General features: G+C 37.0%; 1 protein-coding gene across 2 annotated transcripts; it reads right to left on the minus strand.

The window, feature by feature from the left end:
- Positions 1–1,083: 1,083 nt before the first annotated feature.
- On the minus strand, positions 1,084–25,079 carry LOC145983439 (regucalcin-like). 2 transcript variants are annotated; one of them, XM_083116597.1, is made up of 6 exons: positions 25,008–25,079; positions 14,405–14,565; positions 12,336–12,539; positions 10,548–10,769; positions 2,758–2,870; positions 1,084–1,395 (listed from the first exon to the last, which is right to left on the minus strand). In XM_083116597.1, the coding sequence occupies exons 2-6, from the start codon at positions 14,562–14,564 to the stop codon at positions 1,168–1,170; spliced, it is 927 nt and encodes a 308-aa protein (XP_082972723.1). In that variant the 5' UTR covers position 14,565; positions 25,008–25,079; the 3' UTR covers positions 1,084–1,167. The 2 variants fall into 2 exon arrangements, with proteins under 2 accessions (XP_082972723.1, XP_082972695.1); XM_083116569.1 differs by lacking the exon at positions 25,008–25,079 and adding an exon at positions 17,720–17,863.
- Positions 25,080–25,676: the final 597 nt, after the last annotated feature.

The following is a 25,676-nucleotide window of genomic DNA, read 5'->3' on the forward strand; positions in this document are numbered from 1 at the left end:
TTAGTGGAGTTGGGGCCCAACGCTTTCTTCATCAGGCCGAAGGTGGGAATGATGTGATCAGCACCACGCTCCTGGCCGCCTTACCCCCCCCCCCTTCCCCAGAGTTTCCTCCAGGTACCCACTTTATACGACGCTGGGTGGGCACCGAAGCAGCTTGAACAGGTGGACAAAATTCCGATTATCACCCGTCGGGGATCGAACCCAGATCTCTCGCATGGTAATAAAACGCCCTAACGACTGTGCTACTGCGGCACATACAGTAATTAAGGCAAGAATTGTTTTAGCGTCTCGTTCAACGTTTTTAGGGGAATCATTTTCGGAGATATAACGTGTAGCTCTTGTCGGTTCTGCGACCTGGCTTGAGAAAAGGCGAATTTCTGAAGAACAACATTCCACCTGACAAGTCACGTGACTTTCCTACATTTCCTGTGCCTGTTGGCTTTTCCACGAAAGACGAGTTGCTCTTGAGACAGACAGAATCACCCGATCACCTAATGGTGCAATGTGTGTTGCCTACCCTTCCGGCATTATTTACTGCCATTAAAGTCTTATGGGGAAGAACTTTTTTCCACCACTGTACACTCAATGCGTCCGTGAGAATTAAAGAGTGAGCGAGTCGTAACTGCAGGGCAAGTTGTAACGCTTTAAGGATAGCATAGCATTCCGCCGAGAATATAGACATGTCTTCTTGGAGTGAAAATGAATTAGATGAAGGAACAAACATAGTGAAATGTACAGGATTCGAACCTATGCTAACAATACTGCCATAGGTATTGTATGAAGTGGCACGGATTGGAGTACAATTAGTTGATTGATTGCTTTGGTTTATTTTACTTCGCTTTTCTGCCACTTTTGGCTAATTGCGAAGATGAGGATGAGTGACGATATGATGAAATTGATGAAGTGACACTCATAAAGAACACCCACGCCCAGGTCGGGTTTCGAACCCGGGACCTCCGGCGTCGTAGCGCGGTGTGCTAACCACTTCGTCACGGAGGCTTGCCATAGCTTACCATTATTGAACATTGGCAGAGTAAAATGACACAAGAATGACAAGAAGGGCAATAACAAATTGACAGATAATATTGTAAAAGTTTTTTAATTATCAGTAATTTTACATTTCTCAAGTGTTGTGATTGGGTAGTTGTCACCAGGAGAGAAGAAACATTAAGGCACTTGGGGGAAGTATTCGGCGGGCAACCCTTTCACCCCGAGGCCTGTTACCTTGAAAGTGGATCCGGCCAACGGTTCCTTGGACATGTCAACGTTTCGTGCACCTGTGGTGACATAGAGTTCGTCGAAATTCGGACCACCGAATGCTACAGATGTCACTTGCGACACAGGCAGCTTCACTGATGTCAACAATGCTCCATTGTTGGGATCGATTCTAAAAACCTAGAAGAGAAACTCTTATCCATTATTCAGTCCCGAAAATTGTATTCTTTGGAAGCTACTTTCAGGGTTCGGTTCTATTGATCTAATCAGATTCAAAAACCGAAGGTCCAGGTCTCTAGAAACGAATTTCGGCAGCATAGAAGAAAGTGGATAATAATAATGTTACAAGACTTTGTTTCCTCTGTTTAATGGATAATTGTTCTCATAATGACGGAGTCGAAATATATATAACCTTCGTTCATGGACATCGCCAGAGATTTTTGTAAGGGAGTCAGTTCGTTGATAAACTTCATTATAAACAACAATAATAATAATAATAATAATAATTATTATTATTATTATCATCTCTATTAAATACTAAAATGAACCTACTTTATTCCAAATGTATTGTTACTACTAAATGATTGTTATTAATAATAATGTTAATATTATTACTATATCCTTGGAGAGACTTCTACTACATTCACCAAATTTATAATACACACACACACACACACGTACACATACGTTAAAATTTTCACCTCCATCCTTGGAACAGAAATGCCATACACACTAATAACCAGACCCTTACACTTCCTTTTGTTAATGGCATTCTAGCCGGCCCCCGTGGCGGAGTGGTTAGCACGACGCCAGAGGTACGGGTTCTAATCCTGACCTGGGCATGGATGTTTGAGAGTGTCCATTCATCAATTTCATCATATCATCACTCATCTTCGCAAATTAGCCAAAAGTGGCACAAGAAGCGAAGTAATATAAAGCAAATCTGTTAAGAATAATAGAAACACTGCATTCGATGATGTGTATTTGTTTGGTGCTGCCAACTGGTGGCTGAGTGTAGAACTTATCAATGTTGGTGAGTAGAATGTGTGGTACATCACGGAGTATTCTGTGTTAGCAGTCTCGACTGCTTGGACGTTGATTTTTCTTGTTCGTTATTTTTCTGTCTGTAATATTCTTGTACGCTAAACACAATATATGCTAGTGCTTGAAATTAATACTTTGACTATTTCTTCAAATAACTTTAACAAAATCAATCAATCAATCTTTATAGCACTCTTTATTTTTAGTCTACAATCGCATCAAGCCTTTGTGTGTATTAATATTGTTCTAAATGAAATGTTGTATGCCTTAATTGTAACCCCATTGAGGTAATAACTAATCATAATAATAAAAATGACTCAGAGAATGAGCACCGATTCATATACAGTAAAAATATATTTAAGCACGCTTTTCCACTGCCTTTATCGAGATTTCATACCATTTAATGATATAACTTTCAATAGATCAGCAGGTGACAGAAAGGTAATTATTTTTCATCGAAAAACCCACAAGACACTTCTTTTTTACTTCCCTGTTTCTCACCTGCCCACCACCAAAGGTTGCAACCCAAAGCTTCCCTTCTGTGTCAATTGTCATGCCATCTGGAACGCCGGGAATGTTATGCTTTTGAAGGTCAAAGATGCTTCTCTTGTTGCCTGAAATGAGAGAAGTTGATTGTAGAATTGTCACTGGTTGGTGGTAGGCGGATTCTTGCTTTGGAGTTGTTAGAGGCGATGGAGGAAGAATAATAGAATGATCACGGAAGAAGAAAGAACGTTTCAGAGTTTGAAGAATCAAGGGTCATTAATGCTTGAATCACACGAGGCCAGATTCCCTGCTGAATTTTTCAGTTGGGCTAGTTGTGTATTACTGGCTCAGCTGCCAGTTTTCGCCTCACGCCTCACACGATGCTTCTTCATTCATTCATTCATTCATTCCTTTATTTGGAACCTAACAGCTTTTATGCCGTTTTTTGTCCATAACAATACACACACAATTGTTTTACAATAAAATTATCAGTCCATCCCCCCCTATTTTACAGATATTAGTTTTTTGTTGTTGTTTTTTTGAACATTTTGCCTTTTACAATTGTATATTACACTTCCTTAAAAATGATAACAAACTATAACCAATTCTCACATCTGGATTAACAACTAAACTTAACAAATTTGTTGGAAACTGAACCTTTAGATTATTTAAAGTTTTATACAAGATATTTCTCTCTCTATTATATTTTGAGCATTCCAGTATTATATGTTGTGCATCTGCACTTTCCCAGCCACATTCACATTTCTTATTGTTCGTTATTCTAATTTTGGATAAATGTTGCCTAGTACACAAATGGCCCGTTCTCAGTCTATTAATTAATACAATTACATTTCTTGTAGCACTTACATGATGAAACCATGGTTTTTGTGTTTTGAATTCAGCAAATGGTCTGTATGATTCTCCAACTGTTGTAAGTTCATTTCGACACCAATCAAACCATTCATTCAGAATTTTCTTCTTTACTCTAGGGAGAAGATCCGTATAGTATAATGATAAGTTCGTAATATTTGGAAGACGCACTGCTTTCTTTGCACATTCATCTACATGAGAATTACCTGTAATATTACTATGAGCTTTAACCCAAGAAAACTCAATGGTTTTTCCAGATTTTTGTATTGTTTGAACTAATTGTATGCAATTTATAATATAAGGGGATAATTTGTAAAGACTCTTGTACGAAGATTTAAGAGCCTGTAATACACTTTGCGAGTCAGTAAGTATTAAGAACTTTCGTAAATTTAATTTTTGGACATATATTAAAGCTTGGTAAATTGCGTAAGATTCTGCTGTAAATATTGAACAGTCTTGTGGAAGCCGAAATAATAGGTATGTTTTATGTTGTGGATCGTACACTGCACATCCAACTCCTGACTCACTTTTAGATCCATCTGTGTATATGAAATAAAAACTTGGCCATTGAGTAAAATATTCCGATATGTGCGAATAACGAGGGAAATTAATATTATCCAGAGATTGTTGAGGATAATCTAATGAAAAAACAGGCCGTGAACGCATCTGTAGAACATCCTGATATTCTTGACAAAACGAATTATACAATTCTATCCACATAGCAGATTTTCTGTTTGTTATTTTTCCTGTTTCATATAAGTGTATCATATTTGTTAGTACATTGTTGAAAGGATGCTCACAATATGATTTCATTTTGAAGAGCATATTTGCTGCTAACATCTTCTGTCTACATGAAATGGAACATTCACCCGCTTCCATGTATACTACTACGTTTGGAGTGCTGTTCATAACGCCTAAACATCTTCTCAAGAATTTCCTCTGTATGACATCAATGGAATTCAATTTTCCTTCTGTCAAGTTACACATTGCCAGTAAAGAATAATCTATCATAGGCCGAAAATAATTCTTGTAAAATAAAAGCATAACTCGAGGATGACATCCCCACTGAGTATTTGCTATTGCTTTGAACAAATTAAACACTTCTTCTGATTTGACTTGTATTGCTTTAATTTGGTCCTTCCAAGTTAGTTTTTCATCCAAGATGACACCTAAATATTTTACTCTGGATGTAATGGGAATTCTTGTTTTTCTGGACATTGAGTGAACTATTGGAGGTGTTCCCTTTTTACTAAAAATTGTAATATTAGATTTTTCCATTGAAATGGAGAGTTTTTTACTTTGAAGCCACTTTTGCACTTCCAATATTTGTTCCTCTAAAACAGGAAAATCAGTATGAATTTGTGTAGTGGACATATAGATACAGATATCATCTGCATATTGAAGATAATTGACTGTTGGAATTAATTTCCTTTTCATCCCGATCATATATATGTTGAATAACAAAGGACTTAAAGGACTTCCTTGAGGTAACCCTTTGCAGGCTGAATACGGTCCTCTACTTTCACTGAAAAAGTGGAAATATACGGATCTTTTACTAAGTAACTTCCATAATATCAAAACATAGTTGTGAGGTATTTTTAGCTGTTGTATTGTTTGGATTAGGATATTAATATCTACATTATCATAAGCTGCGCTTACATCTAAGAATGCAGCTAATACAATTCTGTTTCTTTTCAGTGAGTCAAAAATATACGAGGAAAGAGTGATTAATCCGTCTTGGCATCCTAATCCCTTTCGAAATCCTATTTGTTCGAACTGAAATATGTTTTGGCTTTCTAAAAACCATTCTATTCTTTTCTGTATCAGTTTCTCAAATATCTTTCCTAAAACTGACGTCAAAGCTATAGGTCTATATGATTTACCTACTTGAGGGTCCTTGCCTGTTTTTAAAATTGGAATAATCAACTGTTTGGACCAATCTTCTGGTACGTTTCCATTATTTAAGAATTTATTAAAAATTGTGCACATCGCCTTTAACGCTACATCCGGAAGGTGATTGATCATCGAATAAGTAATTCCATCCATCCCTGGAGCAGATTCTTTACTGTTGCCGATGATTTCATAGATTTCCTCTTTTGAAATTGGAGTTGCAAAACCTTTCGCCGAACGTAGTTTTGATGTGTAACTACATAATTCATTTGGTGTTTCAACTACTCCGTCTGACACTGTAGGTATGAGTTTCTGAATAAATTCAGTCTTCCAATTTGATTTCAAAGGGACCACATTTGCTGTACGAGGATTTTTGAGTGACCTAAACTTATTCCACACATATCCTAATTTCATGCTTGGGTGTAAATTTTCACAAAATAATTTCCATGATTTTCTTTTTGCTTTTATGCATAATCTCTTTGATTTGGCCATAGAACGTCTCAATGCTATCCAGTTCTCTGGATTTGGTTGATGAGTATATTCTTGCTAATTCTACTCTATGTAGTTTTGCTTCAGCACACTCTTCTGTCCACCAGTATATCTTTGGGAAGTGTTGCTGACTACTTTTTATCACCCTGGGACAGCTCAAGTCCATAGCAGCCGAAATGGTTTTTACAAACTCCTCGTATGTAATATTATCAGGTTTTAATCCATCATCCTCTGAGAAATAAATATTTAAAAGTTTAGTATAATTAGACCAATTAGCTTTGAATACTTTCCATTTGCGAATAGTTAATATTCTTTCATTTGTTGCATGGCAATAAGCCAGATAAAAATAACATGGATAATGATCGCTTGTTCTCAAGTCCACATCGGCCTCCCATGTAAAGTCTGCACAATACTTTTCTGAAATTAATGTTAAGTCTATAGATGACGGATTACTTCCATTTCTAGGCATATGAGTAGGTGAACCATAATTTATTATAGTTAACTGTTCCGCCTCCATCCATTCAACAAGAGTTCGACCCAACTTATCTGCTGCCTGTCGACCCCACAATGGGTGGTGGCAATTGAAATCTCCAGTTATGATTAATGGAGTCTTGAATGAACTAATCATAGACCTTAAATGTTTCACTGCAATTTTTTGCGATGTATAGGTAGATGGTATATAGATCGAGATAACAGTAAATATTTTATTCAAAATTTGCACTTGTATTCCCACTACTTCCACCCGATATTCTCGAAGAATCACTAAATTGGGATTAAATGATATGGGTTGGAATGCCAGACTTTCATGTACAAATATACCCACTCCTTTTCCGCCTTTTTGATTAATTACTGCGTGATAATTTTTTATTTCAATTGAAACTCTTCCATCACCCCATACTTCACCCACACATATAATGAGAGGATGATGCTCTTCTATCAGTTTCATGAGTTCAAGTTTTCTTGAAGGAAACGAGCATAAATTCCATTGAACAAACAAAAACATATTTTGCATGTGATAACTTACTGATTATTATATTTAATGTTGAGCATCTTCATATGATTCAAGCTCTTCAATAAGTTTCAATAACTGTGAAGTAATATTTGTACAATCGACTAGAATATTTTTAATTCTCTGAAGATTATCATCCACAGTTATGTTCGACGTTAGTTTTGCCATAACTTGTAACAAACTAATCATTATTTGCTTTTGAGAGTCATATTGTGGGATGCTAGTTCGTAATTTTCGTTTTTCCGTTGTTGTCACTGACGTTGGACTGATTTGGGAATTTAGTAATACATAATCTGGTCTTTCTTGTTCGTTTTGGGTTTGAGGATTGTCACACGATTTTAGATTTTGCATACCTTTATTTTTCATAACTTCTTTACTTTTACATATCTTCCCAAATCTTCGATCAGCATAACTATTGTTCATGTTGTAAGGATGAGGTTGAGAAGATTTCCAAGAATATAAGTTTCTTGATGTCCCTGATTCCTCATCTCTTACAGTGGCCAGCACCTCATATCTGTTACCTGTTGTAATTGCTGAACTTGGAGCTTGTACAAAGGAAGACTCTGCTTTAGTTGTTTTTAACTCTGGGAAATCTTGTAGTATGTTTGCATAAGAATAATCGTCTCTTTCGGTCATAAATGAACTACTAGAACTAACTTTTCTCTTTGCTTCTTGATATGAACAACCCTCATATGCTATCACCTTCTGAATTTCTCTTTCCTCTTCCCACTTACTGCACGACCTCTCAGTTGCAAGATGATTTCCTGAGCAATTTATGCATTTAGGTACTGCAGCACATATATCATCATGTTCATAATCACCGCACCTTGGACACATCGCTTTGGACTTACAAACATCCTTTGTGTGAGAGAAACGGAAACAATTCCTACACTGCATCACAGATTTTATTTTAGATTGTACCTGAAATATGTTACTGACTAGCTATACATGCGAGGGGAACCTTTGTGATTGAAACGTTACGCTGATCAATTTGGTCGGTTTGAACACAAATTCCCCATTTTCTTGATAAATCTTCTTCTTCATTCTTTCCATTTTGATTATTGGAATATTTCTCTCAGCCTCTGCTTCATCTTGTACTTCTTCTAAATTTATATGTAACGGTAACCCATATATTAGTCCTATTCTGTGTAAAAGACTCTCCGGGATCTTGACATTTACTTTATACTTCTTCTGATACTCTTTGTTCAAGTAAAAGTCATTTGCATCATTGGATGTTAAAAAGTAAATCTTTGCACGATTAGGACCCGATGCCTTAACATCATTCACCTTAATTCTAGCTTCTCTTAAGTGACTACCTAACATAATAGCACTAAAGCTACCAACGTTGTGTTCCGCACCTTCAACAAGCACAATATATGGGCCATCGTGCCCAGGATAGAATAAGTCATTTTTATTCACATTGTCCTTTGATTGCATTGTACGCTCTAATACGTTTGCTTTGAAAATTTTTGGAGCATTTATAGATTCCTCCTTTCCACAAACTTTTGCTCGATTTCGTTTTGTGTTCTGACTTTTTGGTTGCTTAGCAACCAATTCAACATCCATATTTTCTCCGTCTTTATTTGAAGACGTGTCCTTTTTTACTTCCACTACTTCATTCATCTCCATTTGGACGTCCTCTCTGCTTTGATTAATAATTTCCTCGCTAGACATTTTCCCTCACTTGAAAGAAATTTGTTGAATTTCTTACAAGCAGGAAACTTTATCTGGATGGCCCAGAGCCTTCCATGCTATCTAGATTTAACACTGATTTATCTTCTAAATCACAAGATTATTTAATCTTAACTTACGTTTCAATAAATGTACTGTCTTGTAATAACACTGAACACTTTTACAATAAAAACGATGATTAAATCCACAATTTAAGCTTGAATTTGTCTGTAACTATATATCACGCAACTAGCTAATATTTCACCACAGACTATTCTCCACGATGCTTCTTACCGTACTTGTAGCTATGCTTTTGTTCCCATAAGGCATTGCGCAGAGCAGTCAATCTAAAAAGATGGACGAGCTATTTGAAGAACGTTCTATGAGAATAGCTACTTCCGCTATCAAAAATTCAAATTAAAAGAATTAAAAGAAAATTATGTGCTAGAAATTGGCTCGAAAGAAAATATGGTAATCAAAATATACTCAAGAAGCTCTTTAATGAATGCATAATCATCATTCGTACAGGAGTTCCACAGAACTCATTCATAAAAAGAAAAAAAATATATTTTGTTCAACTATATATGTCAAACATTTTATGTACTGGTTTGTCAGGATTGTCATTATCGGCTAACCACAGTTATCGTGCACAAATCTCACAACTTTGGATAAATTCCTACGATATTATCTGCTACTTTCTTTGAGTAGCGAAGAAAAATAAACACTCGGAAACCACGGACAAGAAGCTCTCCTTTACCAGACTCAGAGATTATCTTCACATGACCTTTCGTTCTGATTGGCTGTTCCACAGAATCTAGCAGACAAAGCCAGTTGCAATTAGAACACTGTCTAGTAGTCAAAACCAGTCCAGCAGCCAGCCAGGTAGCAAGGTTTCGAATCCTGACCTGGGCATAAGTGTTCTTTCTCTGAGTGTCCCTCGATCATATCATCACTAATCCTTATCTTCGCGATTAGCCAAAAGTGGCAGAAAAGCGAAGTAAAATAAACCAAGGGCCAAATAAGTATTTTCTACCAAGCATCCCATCAAGTTAAATCTGAAGAAAAGGACACTCATATCCGTCAACACTTTAAAATGTAATATTACCCGAATATCTCTTATACCTCAGCCGCTGTAAGAACCGGCCTCCATTCGCAGAACCGCTATTTGGACAAAAGCCCGTTTCCCTGCTGGCTGCTTCGGACAGGAGGGATTTTAATGTTGCCGCTTCTTGCCCAAGAAATGGGGCAGCGGTAGGCCTAATTGGTTGTTTGACCGCAAGTTTCTTCGTAGGTAAACGTGGCAACAGCGGTCAGTTCTCCGTTCTCCGCGCCGGCTGTAACGGTGGCGTTACTCTAAATGGGACGTACGTGTGTGTGTGTGTTGATAATTTGTATTCATGTTCAGATATCATTAGAATGATTAAGTCAAGAAGACTTAGATAGGCAGACCACGTGGCACGAATGGGAGAGGAAAGAAGAGTTTACAGGATTCTTATTGGGAAACCTGATGGTAAGAGACCTGTAGGATGGCCAAGACGAAAATGGAGAGATAGCGTTGAGATGGACTTAAAGGAAATCGGTAAGGATGTAACATTTGGATTGATCTTGCTCAAAATAGGGACAGATGGAGGGCTTGTGTTGCTGCATCCATAAACCTTCGGGTTTAAGAAGGCTATAGAGGTAGTTAGTTACTTTTTTTTGTGTTTTTCCTATTTCACATTAGTTTTATTCTTTGTATATGCTTATATCATTGGTTAAGTGGTAGAGGAGGCCCTCACAGCCTTAACTTCGCTATGGAAAATAAATCAAAATAAATAAATAAATAATTAAATAATCCAACAATGAATGAGTAAATATGGGATAATTTATACTCAACTGATTTCTCCTTTCTCCAGGTCGTAATCGTAGGCGTCCACTTGCTTGCTGATGCTGTCTATGTAGTAGAAGACCTTGTTGTCTAGACTCCAGGCAAGGCCATTGGACAAACTAACTGTCGCGTGGGATTTAACCTTCCTGTCTGACGTGAAGCTGAACAATGTTCCTTGGTTGGGTTCGACGAATGGACCACCTTCTTTTTTGGAGGCTTTCCCCATGGATCCTTTACATGAAGAGAAAAGAAATTATTGTGAAAGGTGATGTACGAGGTGTGTATGAACGCAAAGGCAAGGGATGAGGGTGCAGAACGTTTGCTCCCTTGTGTACTTCACATCCGGTATTCCCCGTCTTCTGGAATACTCCAACTTGCTTAGGAGAATTCTACAGGAAACGGAGGTTACAGCGGAACTGGGTAATATATAAGCGAAGACTGCCCGGCGCCTCCAACATTTAAACCGCGTAGGTGATTAGCTAGGCGACTTACGGTATACTCTGTCCCTGGAATGTATGGAGCAATGCCGCGCATAACGGAAGAATAGGGGAGGAAACGAGTGGGTGAGCAAACCACTGCGCGCAGCTGCAACCTGCTGATAGCTGCACTGACTTCTCAAACACGTTTACTGGTTGAGCCCTCTCCGGTCACTACTTGCGCAGAGACCTGTTTTCGTTCGCTCGCTCCAGAGATTCCCGGAGAAGGTCAGTCTTGAGACGGTCAGTAAAATTAGCAAAAATTTCGAAGACTATTGCTCACGTTATGAGTAGATCGGGCTTGTCTTACTTCGAAAATAAACCTTCGGGTTGATGCATGCCAAAGTATAGTATTTAAAAACTTTCCAAAGGGAGAACATTCCAATAACTACTCTTGAAGAATTAGGACATTATTTAGAAATCAAAGGGGGATATTCCCCTTTATTCCCCTTCATATCAATCTGGTTAGAAGGAGAATATTAAGGCTTATTCATTAGGAACATGTAAATACGAGAGTATAGTATGCATAAATAGATTAACTATTTCTACGAGTGTTCTTGTTTCGCGAGACGTTATCATTTTGAACAAGTTTCAGCTATTTTGCTTAAGTACACTTTATGGACAGATAGGTTAATCGGGACTGGACATACAGTTTAAAGTTTAATGTGCTATCCAAACCACCATGTGCCTCCACCAGGCATCGAACCCGGAACCCCTTGATGTTACTATTTTGAATTCTAATCTCTTATTTATTACCCGTTGGAGGAATAGTGGTTCGGATCCCAGCCTATCTGTGCACATAGTGGACTTAATACAAAAACAAAAACAAAAAAAACCCATCAAACTCTTCTCATATTGCCCGGTTTCGAATCCTGGATTGGGCGAGAACACCAAGTTCTTTTTGAGTGTCCCTTCATCAAATTCATCAATCATCATTAATCCTCATCTTCTCGATTAGACAAAAGTGACAAAAGGCGATGCTAAATAAATAAAAAAACAAGTGAAATATACATTCATTAGGCTAAGCGTACGGAGAACCAACATTGATAGCCGAGAGAATTGAGTGATGGGCTTGTTACGTCTCTGTGTTCGAATCTTGGCCTGGGTGTCGATGTTCTTTTGCAAATGTCCCTTCATGTATTCCATCTATTCATCACTCATTCTCATCCTCACAGTTAGCGTAAAGATACAGAAAAATACAAGAATACAAATCAATTATAAGCTTTGTTTACTTACTGTAAGTTACTTGCTACCATTTTTCTAACTTTTTGATTTTTTGTCTGTCTATTAATTTTACAAATAAATAAATAAATAAACTCACCCGCCCACAGTCGCCCTCTGGCGTCCACTTTCCCGTCGTTGAGGACGTTCCCTTCCTTCTCCTTGTCGACGGTGACCAGAGAGTCAATCTGGTGTCGACTATTGTCCTCTCCATCCCAGGTGAGGACGGCGAAGTCTCGTCCGTTGGTGACCATGAACTTATCTTTAGTTCCTTGGACGGGAATTATGAAAGATGACCACGCGCCTGTAGGAAATCAAAATTCCATGAACAGTGAAACTGGCTAGGTAATGAAGGAATCAATCGAGCAAAATTGTAGGGTGCTTCGACTCATATGGCCATTTTGTATACCCTTCAATGCATACGGTGAAATATCCTCTTATGTAAAACCATTACCTAAGAGTTAAAAAGGGCGTGTAAAAAGATCCTTGAGAAAGGTATGTAAGGTATCGATTGGAATTTATTTACCGATACCAGCCGATACTTTTCCGGCATTTTGATCTTTCACTGATACCGCGGGACACTTTCCTGAAAATTATCCAAAATTCGAAGTTTCTTTTGCAAGTTTTGTATGAAATCAAAATTGGTAACATAACATGTAATTTAATATTCTGGTGTAATTCTTGAATATTTTAAATCAAAACTCTTGGTAAATTGATTCATATAATTTGATTGTAATTATTTACTAACAAACGATAATCAATATCTTGAACAACTTTTAATTATTACAATTTTCAAATATCGGTATCGGTATCAGAGTATCGGTGAGAGTATGCGTATCGGTGGAGTATCGGTATCGGTATCAGTGAGAGTATCGACATCGGTATCGGTATCTGTGAGAGTATCGGCATCGGTATCTGTGAAAGTATCGGTATCTGTGAGAGTATCGGTATCGGTGATAGTATCGACATCGGTATCTGTGAAAGTATCGGTATCGGTGATAGTATCGACATCGGACATCGGTATGAGTGAGAGTATAAGGCATCGGTATCGGTATATCGGTTCAAAGTGGTATTGGCTAAGCCACTAGTTAAAAGTGAGAAGTATGTAAAAAAACCTTCACAACACAACACATTTAAAAGGTCAAAATACGCTAAAAGCTTGCGCACAGACAGTGGATAGGAAGATACCATCGGCATTCGTTGCAACATCAAACGTCAGAAAGTTTCTGTAAACCCTACAAACACCTTGCAGGTCTAAATTGATAGAAGACAAAATTTTACTTGTGACGCTGAGGTACAGTACAAGTACAGGTACTATGTATGAGTACAGAAGTCCAATTTTATTGCAAATTTACAGTTTCCTGAAATTTTTTTGTATACAAATACACTCCCCACAAAGATTTTGGAATATTGTTATATTAGGCACAACAAGTTTTGAATATTATTATGTTTGGCAATAGGTGATAGGCACAATGGCATACGTCGGTGAAAAGACGACACAGATACAATGTGTTGCATTCCAAGGCCGTGTCTATCACCTATTGTCTAACATAACAATATTCCAAACTTTTTTGAGGAGTGTATTATGGCTTTCATTTTAGAAAATTTGCGTCTACGTTTCTTCTTAGTTCTTATATTTCGAGGGGTTTCGCTTCGAAATTATATATATTATTACTGTACGTGACTATTATTATAACAAGTCAACTCTCTAAATTATTAGAATTCCTAACAAATGATCTATGAAATATTAGGCCGACTCCGTGCTGGAGTGGTAGCACAGCGCTCTGCAACGCCAGGGATCCCGGGTTTGGATTCCGGCCTGGGCATCGGTATTCTTTATCCTCGGTCTGTAAATATAGAGCAGTGGCATACGCAGAGGGGTGCTGATGGGGCTACATCTCCCTCCGAAATTTTGAGAAAATGAACATTTTGGAATAAAAACAGTGAAAAACTCAGGAGAAACCAGAGCGGGAAATGCAAACCTCTCTTGTAATGACCTCTAATTGACATTTTTGAGAGTGGAAAGTTCTAAATATACGAAATATCTTATTGTGTATTCCACTACCTTAGAAATCAGCTATGTATTATCTATATTTACAATTCCAGCCCCTTCCGCAATAAAATCCTGCGTACGCCAGTGGTATACAGCAGTGAATTGCCACCCTTTACCTGTATCGATCTTGCTGTGCTTTCCACTGGCAGGTTCATAACGATGACAAGCTTTGCCGGGGATATCCACAAAGTACAGAGCTTGAGCGTTGTGGTCCCAGTGGGGGCCCTCACCCAAGACGCATCCTTTAATTATCGGCGTTATTTGCGGCGAGGACATCCTGGCATAAAGAAAAAGAAACATGCAAATGTTACAGTAATATGCAAATCTGAACACTGTGAAAAGGAATGGTGTTAAACATGGACGCCGCAAAGGGGAGGGAGGGGGGGGGCAAATGCCCCTCCTGAGATATCTTGGAAAAGTTCATTCAATGGTGAATGGTTCGAATGGTGAACTTGTAGCGCTATTTTTTTACATAGAATATTTGTTGTTATTTACTGGCTGTAAGTTGAAACAATTAACTACCATGTCCAAGAAAATAACGAGAGAACATTTTTACAAGAGACAATAGAATCATGAAGACTGCCATACCTAGGGGCGTACAGAACGGAAAATTATTGATCGGGGACGGGATCGGAAAAGGAAATTTTTATAAACCTGACATTTGTCATTTCCCGATGGGGAAATTTTCGAAATTTTCCAAGGTGAAAATCTCGAACTGTACACACTACTATATCCTCAGGTGACTGTTTTTGCACTTCTGGGATAAAATGTTTTCATTCCAAGAAATTTCAGACGCTTATATAGTGAAGAAAATGCCAAGAATTAACCACTTTTTTAAAAAATGAACTAACTAACTAACTCTCTAGCCTTCTTAAACCCGAAGGTTCATGGCTGCAGCAACACAGGCCTTCCATCTTTCCCTATCTTGAGCAAGATCTATATACTCTTTTCCATGCCTACCGATTCCCCTTAGGTCCATCTCAACGTTGTCCCTCCATCTTCGTCTTGGCCTTCCTACAGGTCTCTTACCATCAGGTTTCCCAACAAGAATCCTGTAAACTCCTCTTTCCTCTCCCGTTCGTGCCACATGGCCTGCCCACCTAAGTCTTCTTGATTTAATTATTCTAATAATATCTGGACATGAATACAAATTATGTAGTTCAAAATTATGTAACCTTCTCCACTCACCTGTCTCCTCATCCCTTTTAGGTCCAAAGATTTTCCTAAGGATCTTATTTTCAAATACTCTCAATTTATGTTCCTCTTTCAATGTAAGGGACCAAGTTTCACATCCATATAATACTACATCCGTAATTTTGCCTGTAGTATTAAAAAAAATGATCCTTAGGAATTTCTTGACTGCCCGTAGGCCGAATTCCTTGAGAGTCACTTTCTCTGCAAAAATTATTTTTTGAGAGGTTAGTCGCCCAGTTGCACCGAAGCAACTAGCGACACGTATCGCACATATCACTCGAACACCATATGGATTTAAGCTGTGTGTCACCTCTCTATAGTTTGAACGTTTCCTATTCATTGGTTCGATCTCAAGGGACATTTGTCGCTTCGTTTTGAATGCTCCATAACACAAGACGTTTCAACTTGCTGATCCTAACCAAGCTAATGAATAAGTATTTATGCATTCATGTGGGTATGTGAATTCCCTTAGTTTAGTGCTTCGTTCTGTGACTTTGCAACACTTACTATACTTATTCTTGCAGATTTGCCATCGTTCTTGTAGAGTTACAACGCTGATATCTTACTCTTCTTTTGAGTTGTCCTTGAATTGAACTCCGGACGCAACTGATAAAAGTGTTACAATCCATTACGTAACATCACTCACTTAACTTGTCTGTCCTTCTCGTCAGTCCACAACAAACATGTTACGCACGCTGTGCTGCTTGGAATTGGAAAGCTTTCTGCCGGCCTCAGTCGAGTAGCGTACTGGGGTTCCAGTGTTCAACTCTCGGACAAATAATTAATACTTCTTTACAATTATGTGCCCCATCCATCCCCAGCCCCATATCTAGATTCTTTGACGCCCTAGGCAGGATTGTCGTTCGGTGCCCTCTGCTCCACTACCACACACCCACATTTTATTTGCGTCCTTCCATATTTTCTTCTTATATCATGGTTTGTGACATTTCCATCATGCAAATTTTGATATGAGGAAACAAAGGAAAACTCATTCAAAAAATAATATAGATTATATTTAAAAATTCGCAGTTTGTATTTCCGATTTTAAAAATTACCAGATTGATATTTAATAATATTTTAGTCATGCCTTAGTGTCTGAAGAACATCTTTAAAAACGTTAAGCAAAAAGTAAAGTACTCCCCTGTGCTATGCACCAAGCCATGAAGACGTATAAGGATGTGGAGTTAGGGTCCCACACTTTCTTGACCACGACCGAAGGTGGAGGTGACGTGATCAGCACCACGACCCTGTCCGCCTTTAACCCCAATAGTTTCCTCCAGGTACCCACTTTATACGACACTGGGTGGGCGCTGGAGACGCTTGAACAGTTGGAAAAAATCGAGGTTCTCTCCCGCCAGGGATCGAACCAGACGCTTTATAGACGTATTAAGTATTATTGCTACTTTGGGAAACAGAAAATTCCAGCAGTGCGTTATTATACCTGCAATAATAATAATAATAATAATAATAATAAGCCATGACACTTCAGCCTTTGAGGGCGAGGACCTACCAACCGACTGCCGGTCTCACTCCCAAGCCTCACCAGAAATGGGAGATCATCAAATCATAATAATAAATAATAATAATAAAGTACAGGAGAACTAAAGAAAGTTCCTAATGTTAAAATTTTGTAGAAACAGTATGTCTAGTTCTATATTTAGGAACCTTGTGAGCAATAGTTCTCAAGTGAGAACATGTATTGTACAAATTTACTTATTGTTTTTACTCGTTCTTAAATAAAGTGCCTGTAGATTAAAAGATTCCAACCATTCCTTACATTTATATATTACATAACAATTTTGATTTTTCATGTACAGTTATCTCACAAGGAGGTTCTGCATTGATTCTATTTTCTCCAAATGGCATTATCCACAAATCATAACCTTATTAAAATATTGGACGCACAATATGACATATAAAAAACTGAGAGTTTCCAGTTTGTTAAAAGAAGTCCAATTAAAAAATATCAACCCTAGTATTTTCATTAGTTTATAATAGTTATTATTGCACAACAATAATAATAATAATAATAATAATAATAATAATTATTATTATTGTTTCTATTCAAGTTTTGTCAACGGCCTAACATCCCACAACAAAAATCTATGTCAACGCTCACGAACTCACGTGTCATATTCCTTAGTAAAAAAAATGCCATATATGTTACGTCGCATAAAAATGTGTCACTTTAAAAACAAGCATAATAAAAAAAGAATTCTGCATCTTTAAGTACCTACCTGTTATTTAAAATTACAAGCACTTTACACTAATGATGCGTTGAATAACTTTGACGTCTCTATCACAGTTGGTAAGCAACTAAATCTTATCTGGGCAATGCGAAGGGTAAATAAATCACGTCAATCATGATAAAGCAGTGTTTCCAACCGACTAATAGAAATTAAAACTAAAGTTTTAAAAAATACTTTGAAAACATTAAACATGCCGATATTACGCACATGTGGTAACTAATTGTTAGAACTTTGTAAAGTAGCTTATATTGCGTAGCCAACCATAGGTAGTTGAACAGTCTTCGGTTTCTTTAAGTCCACTTTATGCACTGAAAGGCTAATTGGGACAGGACCTACAGTTTAATAAGGCACCTGCCGGAATCACTGTGCATTGTGTGTCCATTGGGTATTGAACCCAGGACCCCTTGATTACAAGGCGACGACGCAGGCGAGCACTCTTTGATAATAATACGACGAGAGATAAGTTAGACTAAATAACAAAAATCTTTAGCAAGCGAATGAAAATAAATCTCTGCGCAAGTAGTGACGCGAGACGGCTCGACCAATGAATACCTGAGAGAGAAGGGGATTGCGTGGGGGGGGGGGGGCGACTGCAGTTACCAGCCTTCGCAGCAGCGTGTACTGCTTAGTAGATTTGGAATCAGTTCTGACCAAACAATAGACCCTTTAATTGACATTAATGGCTTTTTTATTCATTTTGAGGGGTGACGCTATTGTTAATTAATCTAGCGCCACGTGGCGACACGTGTCGGGGGTGGAGGAGGAGATGAGTCATCGATAACTCATGCACACGTGTGAGTTTGAAATTAATGGTTTTCCATTAGTGCACAAAAGATACTATTATGTATTCCGTTTTCGACCTAAGCTAACACTATTGATGTATTTTATTAATGCGTTTCTGCCGGATATGAGTCATGGGTGCTTTATGCACACGTGGGAACTTGGAATTAATGGTTTTTCCATTAAGGTACAAAAGACACTATTATGGAGTTCGTTTTCGGACTATTCTAACACTATTGTTGTATATTATATATGCGTTTCTGCCGGATATGAGTCAGGGGTGCTTTATGCACACGTGGGAACTTGGAATTAATGGTTTTTCCATTAATGTACAAAACACATTTTCGGCCTATTCTAAGGCGTCACGTCCGGCCATTTTGGCGTCGGTGGTGAGTCATATTTGGTATAATTAAGGATCCGGATTTACCCGAATTCAACCGGTGTCGACGCGTTCGATCGGAGGTAGAAGATATTATAACACATGTTCGCTTTAAAGGCGAAGAAATTGAACGATGTATCCTATATGCAAACGAAGAATGCGGGCAGAAGATATGTTATTAATATTAACCTGTTACGGAAGAACCTGTTATGTGGTTGCATTCATCGGCACCCTCAAACCGCGAGCGTTCATGGATACGCGTGGGGGAAGAAAGGGTCGCCATTGTTACGGTCCCCTTCGCTTGGTCTTCTTCCGAAGTTGAATGGAAGTCAAGTGTCGCCAAATTTTTACACACGAGTATTGATTTTCTTTGAGGTTCCAATTTTATTTGGTGGAAGTAATCTACGCGGTATTTCTGCCGCCTTTCGTAACATTGCAAAGACTATTTGACCAAAACCGTAAGGAATTTGGCTGAACTAAGAACATTCAGTTCCAGTATCTACAAGTTAAAGTGGATGCCAGCCACTATTTGCCCTTATTTCGGGATTGCGAACCACGGACCATTTGATTATTGCCTTATATACATCAGGATTCACGTAAAATTGACCAGATGTTTTTACTGTTAGGGACAATATTTCGCATTTTTTGTGTATTTTTACTCAGAAAACGCTATTTGAACGATTCAAGCAAGAGTTCGCATGGCAATTTAGACACACAAACTGTGTTTCTTCAACTTTAGCTGAAATTTAGGTTTATTTTTTACTCTAATATCACAATTTCTTCTATTCAGGCAACATTTTTTATTAAATTTTGGACTCACAAAGACATTTTTCAACTTTTAACTTGTTATTTTAAAAGTTTATTTCCATTTTTTACTCTAATATCACAATTTCTTCTATTCAGGCAACATTTTTTATTAAATTTTGGACTCACAAAGACATTTTTCAACTTTTAACTTGTTATTTTAAAAGTTTATTTCCATTTTTTACTCTAATATCACAATTTCTTCTATTCAGGCAACATTTTTTATTAAATTTTGGACTCACAAAGACATTTTTCAACTTTTAACTTGTTATTTTAAAAGTTTATTTCCATTTTTTTACTCTAATATCACAATTTCATCTATTCTGGCAGGAGTGTTTATTCCAGTTTAGACTTGCAAAGATAATTTTTTCAACTTCTTTTATTAATTTTTCTATTTATTGCCTTTTGTATCTTATATTTATTAATTCTTAACTTTGAGTTTTGTTCTTTATTTAAAAAATTTCTCTAATCACTAAGGAAGAAGTACTTTTAAGTAAAACTGTACCCACAAACTTTATTATTACTATTATTATTAGTATTATTATTATTGTTGTTGTTTTTGTTTTGATGTAGTTGTTGAATCTTGTTGTTGTTGTTAGGGTTTATTGACTTCCACTACGCTATTTTTGGTTTGGTTCGTAGGAAAGTTTGCTTATTTTAGAGTTTCCTAGGTATTTTCTTACTGTTAGGGTAGGTAAAGTTTCCTAAATATATGAGTAGGGTTCCATATATTCTTGTTCTTGCATGTTTTTCATATGATGTGATCACCACAACTCTCCAAGGGCTTTTACTGCATGTTTCCATTTTTATTGAGGCTTAGTGATTCCTAGAGCCACTTTATGCATGAGCTGAAAATTTCGATCTCAGATAGCCGTCAACCTTATGTCAGAGTATTTTCGAGTATATTTTAGTCTTATTATGGCCCACTAGAATATCACGGCTTGCTTATTTTTTAAGTATGTTGCGCAGTTATTGTATTTTTGCTTTTGCTTTCTAGATAAACTGTATGAAATGTTTAATATTTGTACTTTTTGCACTTATAAGAGGCCAAACTTTTACTGTAACTAAAATTATTATGTCTCTAGGCACTGAAACCCCTTTACCAAGAGTACTATAACTGCATGTTTATTAATATTGTTTTTTTTCATCCCTCAAATATAACAATTTAACAATATAATGACTAATCACAGGACAAGTCGATGTTAGCAGATGACTACGTGGCTCTTAAGTCCACCTGCCAAACTTTTCTTACCATGCTATTTACTCTTATAGTTTTTTATTCGGGGTACATTTCAAGTACTACTTGACTTTTTGAGTGTTTGATTAACACCAGGGGTTATTTGTATCTGTTATGCTGTATTATTTGAGGCTTCTAATTTTTATTCTACAAGCACTATATGTCCCTGAGAACTAAATTTCCACTGACTGAAGCTTAAAGCTTACGCTCTACAGCATGTTGAATGGTTAAGCACTGGTCAATATGAATTTTACAGAGGCTAGTAGGAGGCATAGGAACACACGCCAGAGCCTTATTAGCATGCAAGAAGCATTTTCAGGGAGTACTACGAGGAAACGAAGTTGATTTTTTGAGTGATTTACCAGTTACACAGCCAATATTTGCTATTTCAAGTAACTACAGGTACCAAAACATTTTACAGCCCAACACTAACTAGACTTCAATTTATACTATATTAGGGGCTAAATGTAGCAAGAACACTGATTGTACATACTTTTGAGAATCCAACTATATCAGGATTTTTTCTATGTAAGCATATTTTTATTGATTACTAACTTTAACAGACCAATCAGGAAGACAACAAAATTCACTAAACTTAGTACTATAGTGTAGGTGATTGCATGAAAAGTAGAAATTATAACATCCACAAGATTTCGCTTTTTTTTTTTGCTTTTGTGACTAATCGCGACGCTGAGGATGAATGGATGGCCAAAAATCTTAAGGACTGGATGTATTTTACCACTACAGACGCCTATGTAGAAACACTAGAGTACTGTTAGCTTTCAAAATTGAGGATATACTGTACTGTTTCTTAAATATTTTGTACTTGGCACGTTACAGTTATATCCATTTCAGGACAAATATTGCTAAAACTCTCAAATTTACTGTACAAGTTGATATTTCTGCTATCAGAGGAATTAACAACCCTATTTTACAAACAAATGGTATTGTTTACACTTTATTTACTTCAATCTGAGACTAATATTTTACAGTAATTGAATCATTCAGCCCTAGTCAATACTTTACTGCATCAGAAAGTTTGTTATTAATCTAATAAGTATGCTATTTTGTGATATTCTAATGCAAACGTTGTTTAATTCACTGGTTATAATGCAAACTTTTGCACAAATTCGATATATTCACTACCTTCAAACCAAACAATTGTACTTATTTAGTGCATTTCATTTATATTTCTTGTAATTAACTTATGTTTCTTATAATTAACAAACTAAACTAATTACTTTGGCATGTTAAAAACCTTATTTTTTACTATTTCCTATTCTATCAGGTTCTATATTGCTGTTTTTATCAATTATGTAAGACCACACTCTGGTAAATGCACATAGAGTATTAGTAATCCCAAAGTGGTGTTTTTGGTGTCCAAGTTCAGATGAGAGTCTGCTATGTGCCTTTTGCAGGGGATTGCATGTGAAGTGTATGCATATTGAGCATTATTGAGTGTGTAGGCTTCCAAGTTTTGCTGTTATTTTCCTATAATTCTGCGAGACTGTAGAGAGTTCTCCCTTTTCAACCAGTTTTCTTTCATTGATTGGATACTTTTTGGGAACTTAGAACTAAAAGTTTGCCCTCTTATAAGTGCAAAAAGTACAAATATTAAACATTTCATACAGTTTATCTAGAAAGCAAAAGCAAAAATACAATAACTGCGCAACATACTTAAAAAATAAGCAAGCCGTGATATTCTAGTGGGCCATAATAAGACTAAAATATACTCGAAAATACTCTGACATAAGGTTGACGGCTATCTGAGATCGAAATTTTCAGCTCATGCATAAAGTGGCTCTAGGAATCACTAAGCCTCAATAAAAATGGAAACATGCAGTAAAAGCCCTTGGAGAGTTGTGGTGATCACATCATATGAAAAACATGCAAGAACAAGAATATATGGAACCCTACTCATATATTTAGGAAACTTTACCTACCCTAACAGTAAGAAAATACCTAGGAAACTCTAAAATAAGCAAACTTTCCTACGAACCAAACCAAAAATAGCGTAGTGGAAGTCAATAAACCCTAACAACAACAACAAGATTCAACAACTACATCAAAACAAAAACAACAACAATAATAATAATACTAATAATAATAGTAATAATAAAGTTTGTGGGTACAGTTTTACTTAAAAGTACTTCTTCCTTAGTGATTAGAGAAATTTTTTAAATAAAGAACAAAACTCAAAGTTAAGAATTAATAAATATAAGATACAAAAGGCAATAAATAGAAAAATTAATAAAAGAAGTTGAAAAAATTATCTTTGCAAGTCTAAACTGGAATAAACACTCCTGCCAGAATAGATGAAATTGTGATATTAGAGTAAAAAAATGGAAATAAACTTTTAAAATAACAAGTTAAAAGTTGAAAAATGTCTTTGTGAGTCCAAAATTTAATAAAAAATGTTGCCTGAATAGAAGAAATTGTGATATTAGAGTAAAAAATGGAAATAAACTTTTAAAATAACAAGTTAAAAGTTGAAAAATGTCTTTGTGAGTCCAAAATTTAATAAAAAATGTTGCCTGAATAGAAGAAATTGTGATATTAGAGTAAAAAATGGAAATAAACTTTTAAAATAACAAGTTAAAAGTTGAAAAATGTCTTTGTGAGTCCAAAATTTAATAAAAAATGTTGCCTGAATAGAAGAAATTGTGATATTAGAGTAAAAAATAAACCTAAATTTCAGCTAAAGTTGAAGAAACACAGTTTGTGTGTCTAAATTGCCATGCGAACTCTTGCTTGAATCGTTCAAATAGCGTTTTCTGAGTAAAAATACACAAAAAATGCGAAATATTGTCCCTAACAGTAAAAACATCTGGTCAATTTTACGTGAATCCTGATGTATATAAGGCAATAATCAAATGGTCCGTGGTTCGCAATCCCGAAATAAGGGCAAATAGTGGCTGGCATCCACTTTAACTTGTAGATACTGGAACTGAATGTTCTTAGTTCAGCCAAATTCCTTACGGTTTTGGTCAAATAGTCTTTGCAATGTTACGAAAGGCGGCAGAAATACCGCGTAGATTACTTCCACCAAATAAAATTGGAACCTCAAAGAAAATCAATACTCGTGTGTAAAAATTTGGCGACACTTGACTTCCATTCAACTTCGGAAGAAGACCAAGCGAAGGGGACCGTAACAATGGCGACCCTTTCTTCCCCCACGCGTATCCATGAACGCTCGCGGTTTGAGGGTGCCGATGAATGCAACCACATAACAGGTTCTTCCGTAACAGGTTAATATTAATAACATATCTTCTGCCCGCATTCTTCGTTTGCATATAGGATACATCGTTCAATTTCTTCGCCTTTAAAGCGAACATGTGTTATAATATCTTCTACCTCCGATCGAACGCGTCGACACCGGTTGAATTCGGGTAAATCCGGATCCTTAATTATACCAAATATGACTCACCACCGACGCCAAAATGGCCGGACGTGACGCCTTAGAATAGGCCGAAAATGTGTTTTGTACATTAATGGAAAAACCATTAATTCCAAGTTCCCACGTGTGCATAAAGCACCCCTGACTCATATCCGGCAGAAACGCATATATAATATACAACAATAGTGTTAGAATAGTCCGAAAACGAACTCCATAATAGTGTCTTTTGTACCTTAATGGAAAAACCATTAATTCCAAGTTCCCACGTGTGCATAAAGCACCCATGACTCATATCCGGCAGAAACGCATTAATAAAATACATCAATAGTGTTAGCTTAGGTCGAAAACGGAATACATAATAGTATCTTTTGTGCACTAATGGAAAACCATTAATTTCAAACTCACACGTGTGCATGAGTTATCGATGACTCATCTCCTCCTCCACCCCCGACACGTGTCGCCACGTGGCGCTAGATTAATTAACAATAGCGTCACCCCTCAAAATGAATAAAAAAGCCATTAATGTCAATTAAAGGGTCTATTGTTTGGTCAGAACTGATTCCAAATCTACTCTGCTTCACTCTGCCCACTAAATCCGCCCCCTTCTCTGCCGCTATGCGCAGCTTTGTTCCAAATATCCCGATGATAGAGTATAGCTGAGGGATGCGCCAGAACTCACCTCTATTTCCTAGCGACGACACTTGCTGCTACTGTCAATGGTGTACAATCTACAAAACGTAATAGAAAGGAACAGCCTCGTGTCACCCTTCGTATATATAACAAGTAGTTAAGCTGTACGTTTGTCACTTCCGTTTCCTGTTGAATCCTCTACAAATCCGAGCATACCAGGATACGTGAAGTACACCAGGAAGCAAAATTCCTGCACCCACATCCGAACCATCTGCAGTAGTTACACAAAAGTTGACAGTATTGATTTTTCTTACGTGGGGCATTTCACGAAAAGTGGTCCTACTCCATGTAAATAACAAAACGAATTAATCTGTAAATTATTGTTTTTAATTAAATTAAGGCTTAAGTGTTTGTGAATGCATACAATTTGCATATTTCACCAACAAAAATTATTACCATCTGCAGCCAGTGGCGGCGATCGGGTTCCAAAATTGGGGGAGCAAATTTCAAAAAGTGGTGGGGGTGTGGGAAGGACAGTTTACTTTCTCTTGGTCCATAAGGTTTAGCATAGTGCAGGGGCAAAAGTTAGAAAACTTTCTGCCGACGCCCATTAATACATAGATTGAAATTACAAGGGTCGTTCAAGGTTGACCGGGATTTTCGTACGTAAAAAATCGATGAATAGCCGGATCATGATGAAACGTGCGGGTGACGTAAT

Source organism: Lepisma saccharinum, chromosome 1, assembly GCF_977018435.1.
Source record: "Lepisma saccharinum chromosome 1, izLepSacc3.1, whole genome shotgun sequence".
In the NCBI taxonomy this organism is placed as follows: domain Eukaryota; kingdom Metazoa; phylum Arthropoda; class Insecta; order Zygentoma; family Lepismatidae; genus Lepisma; species Lepisma saccharinum.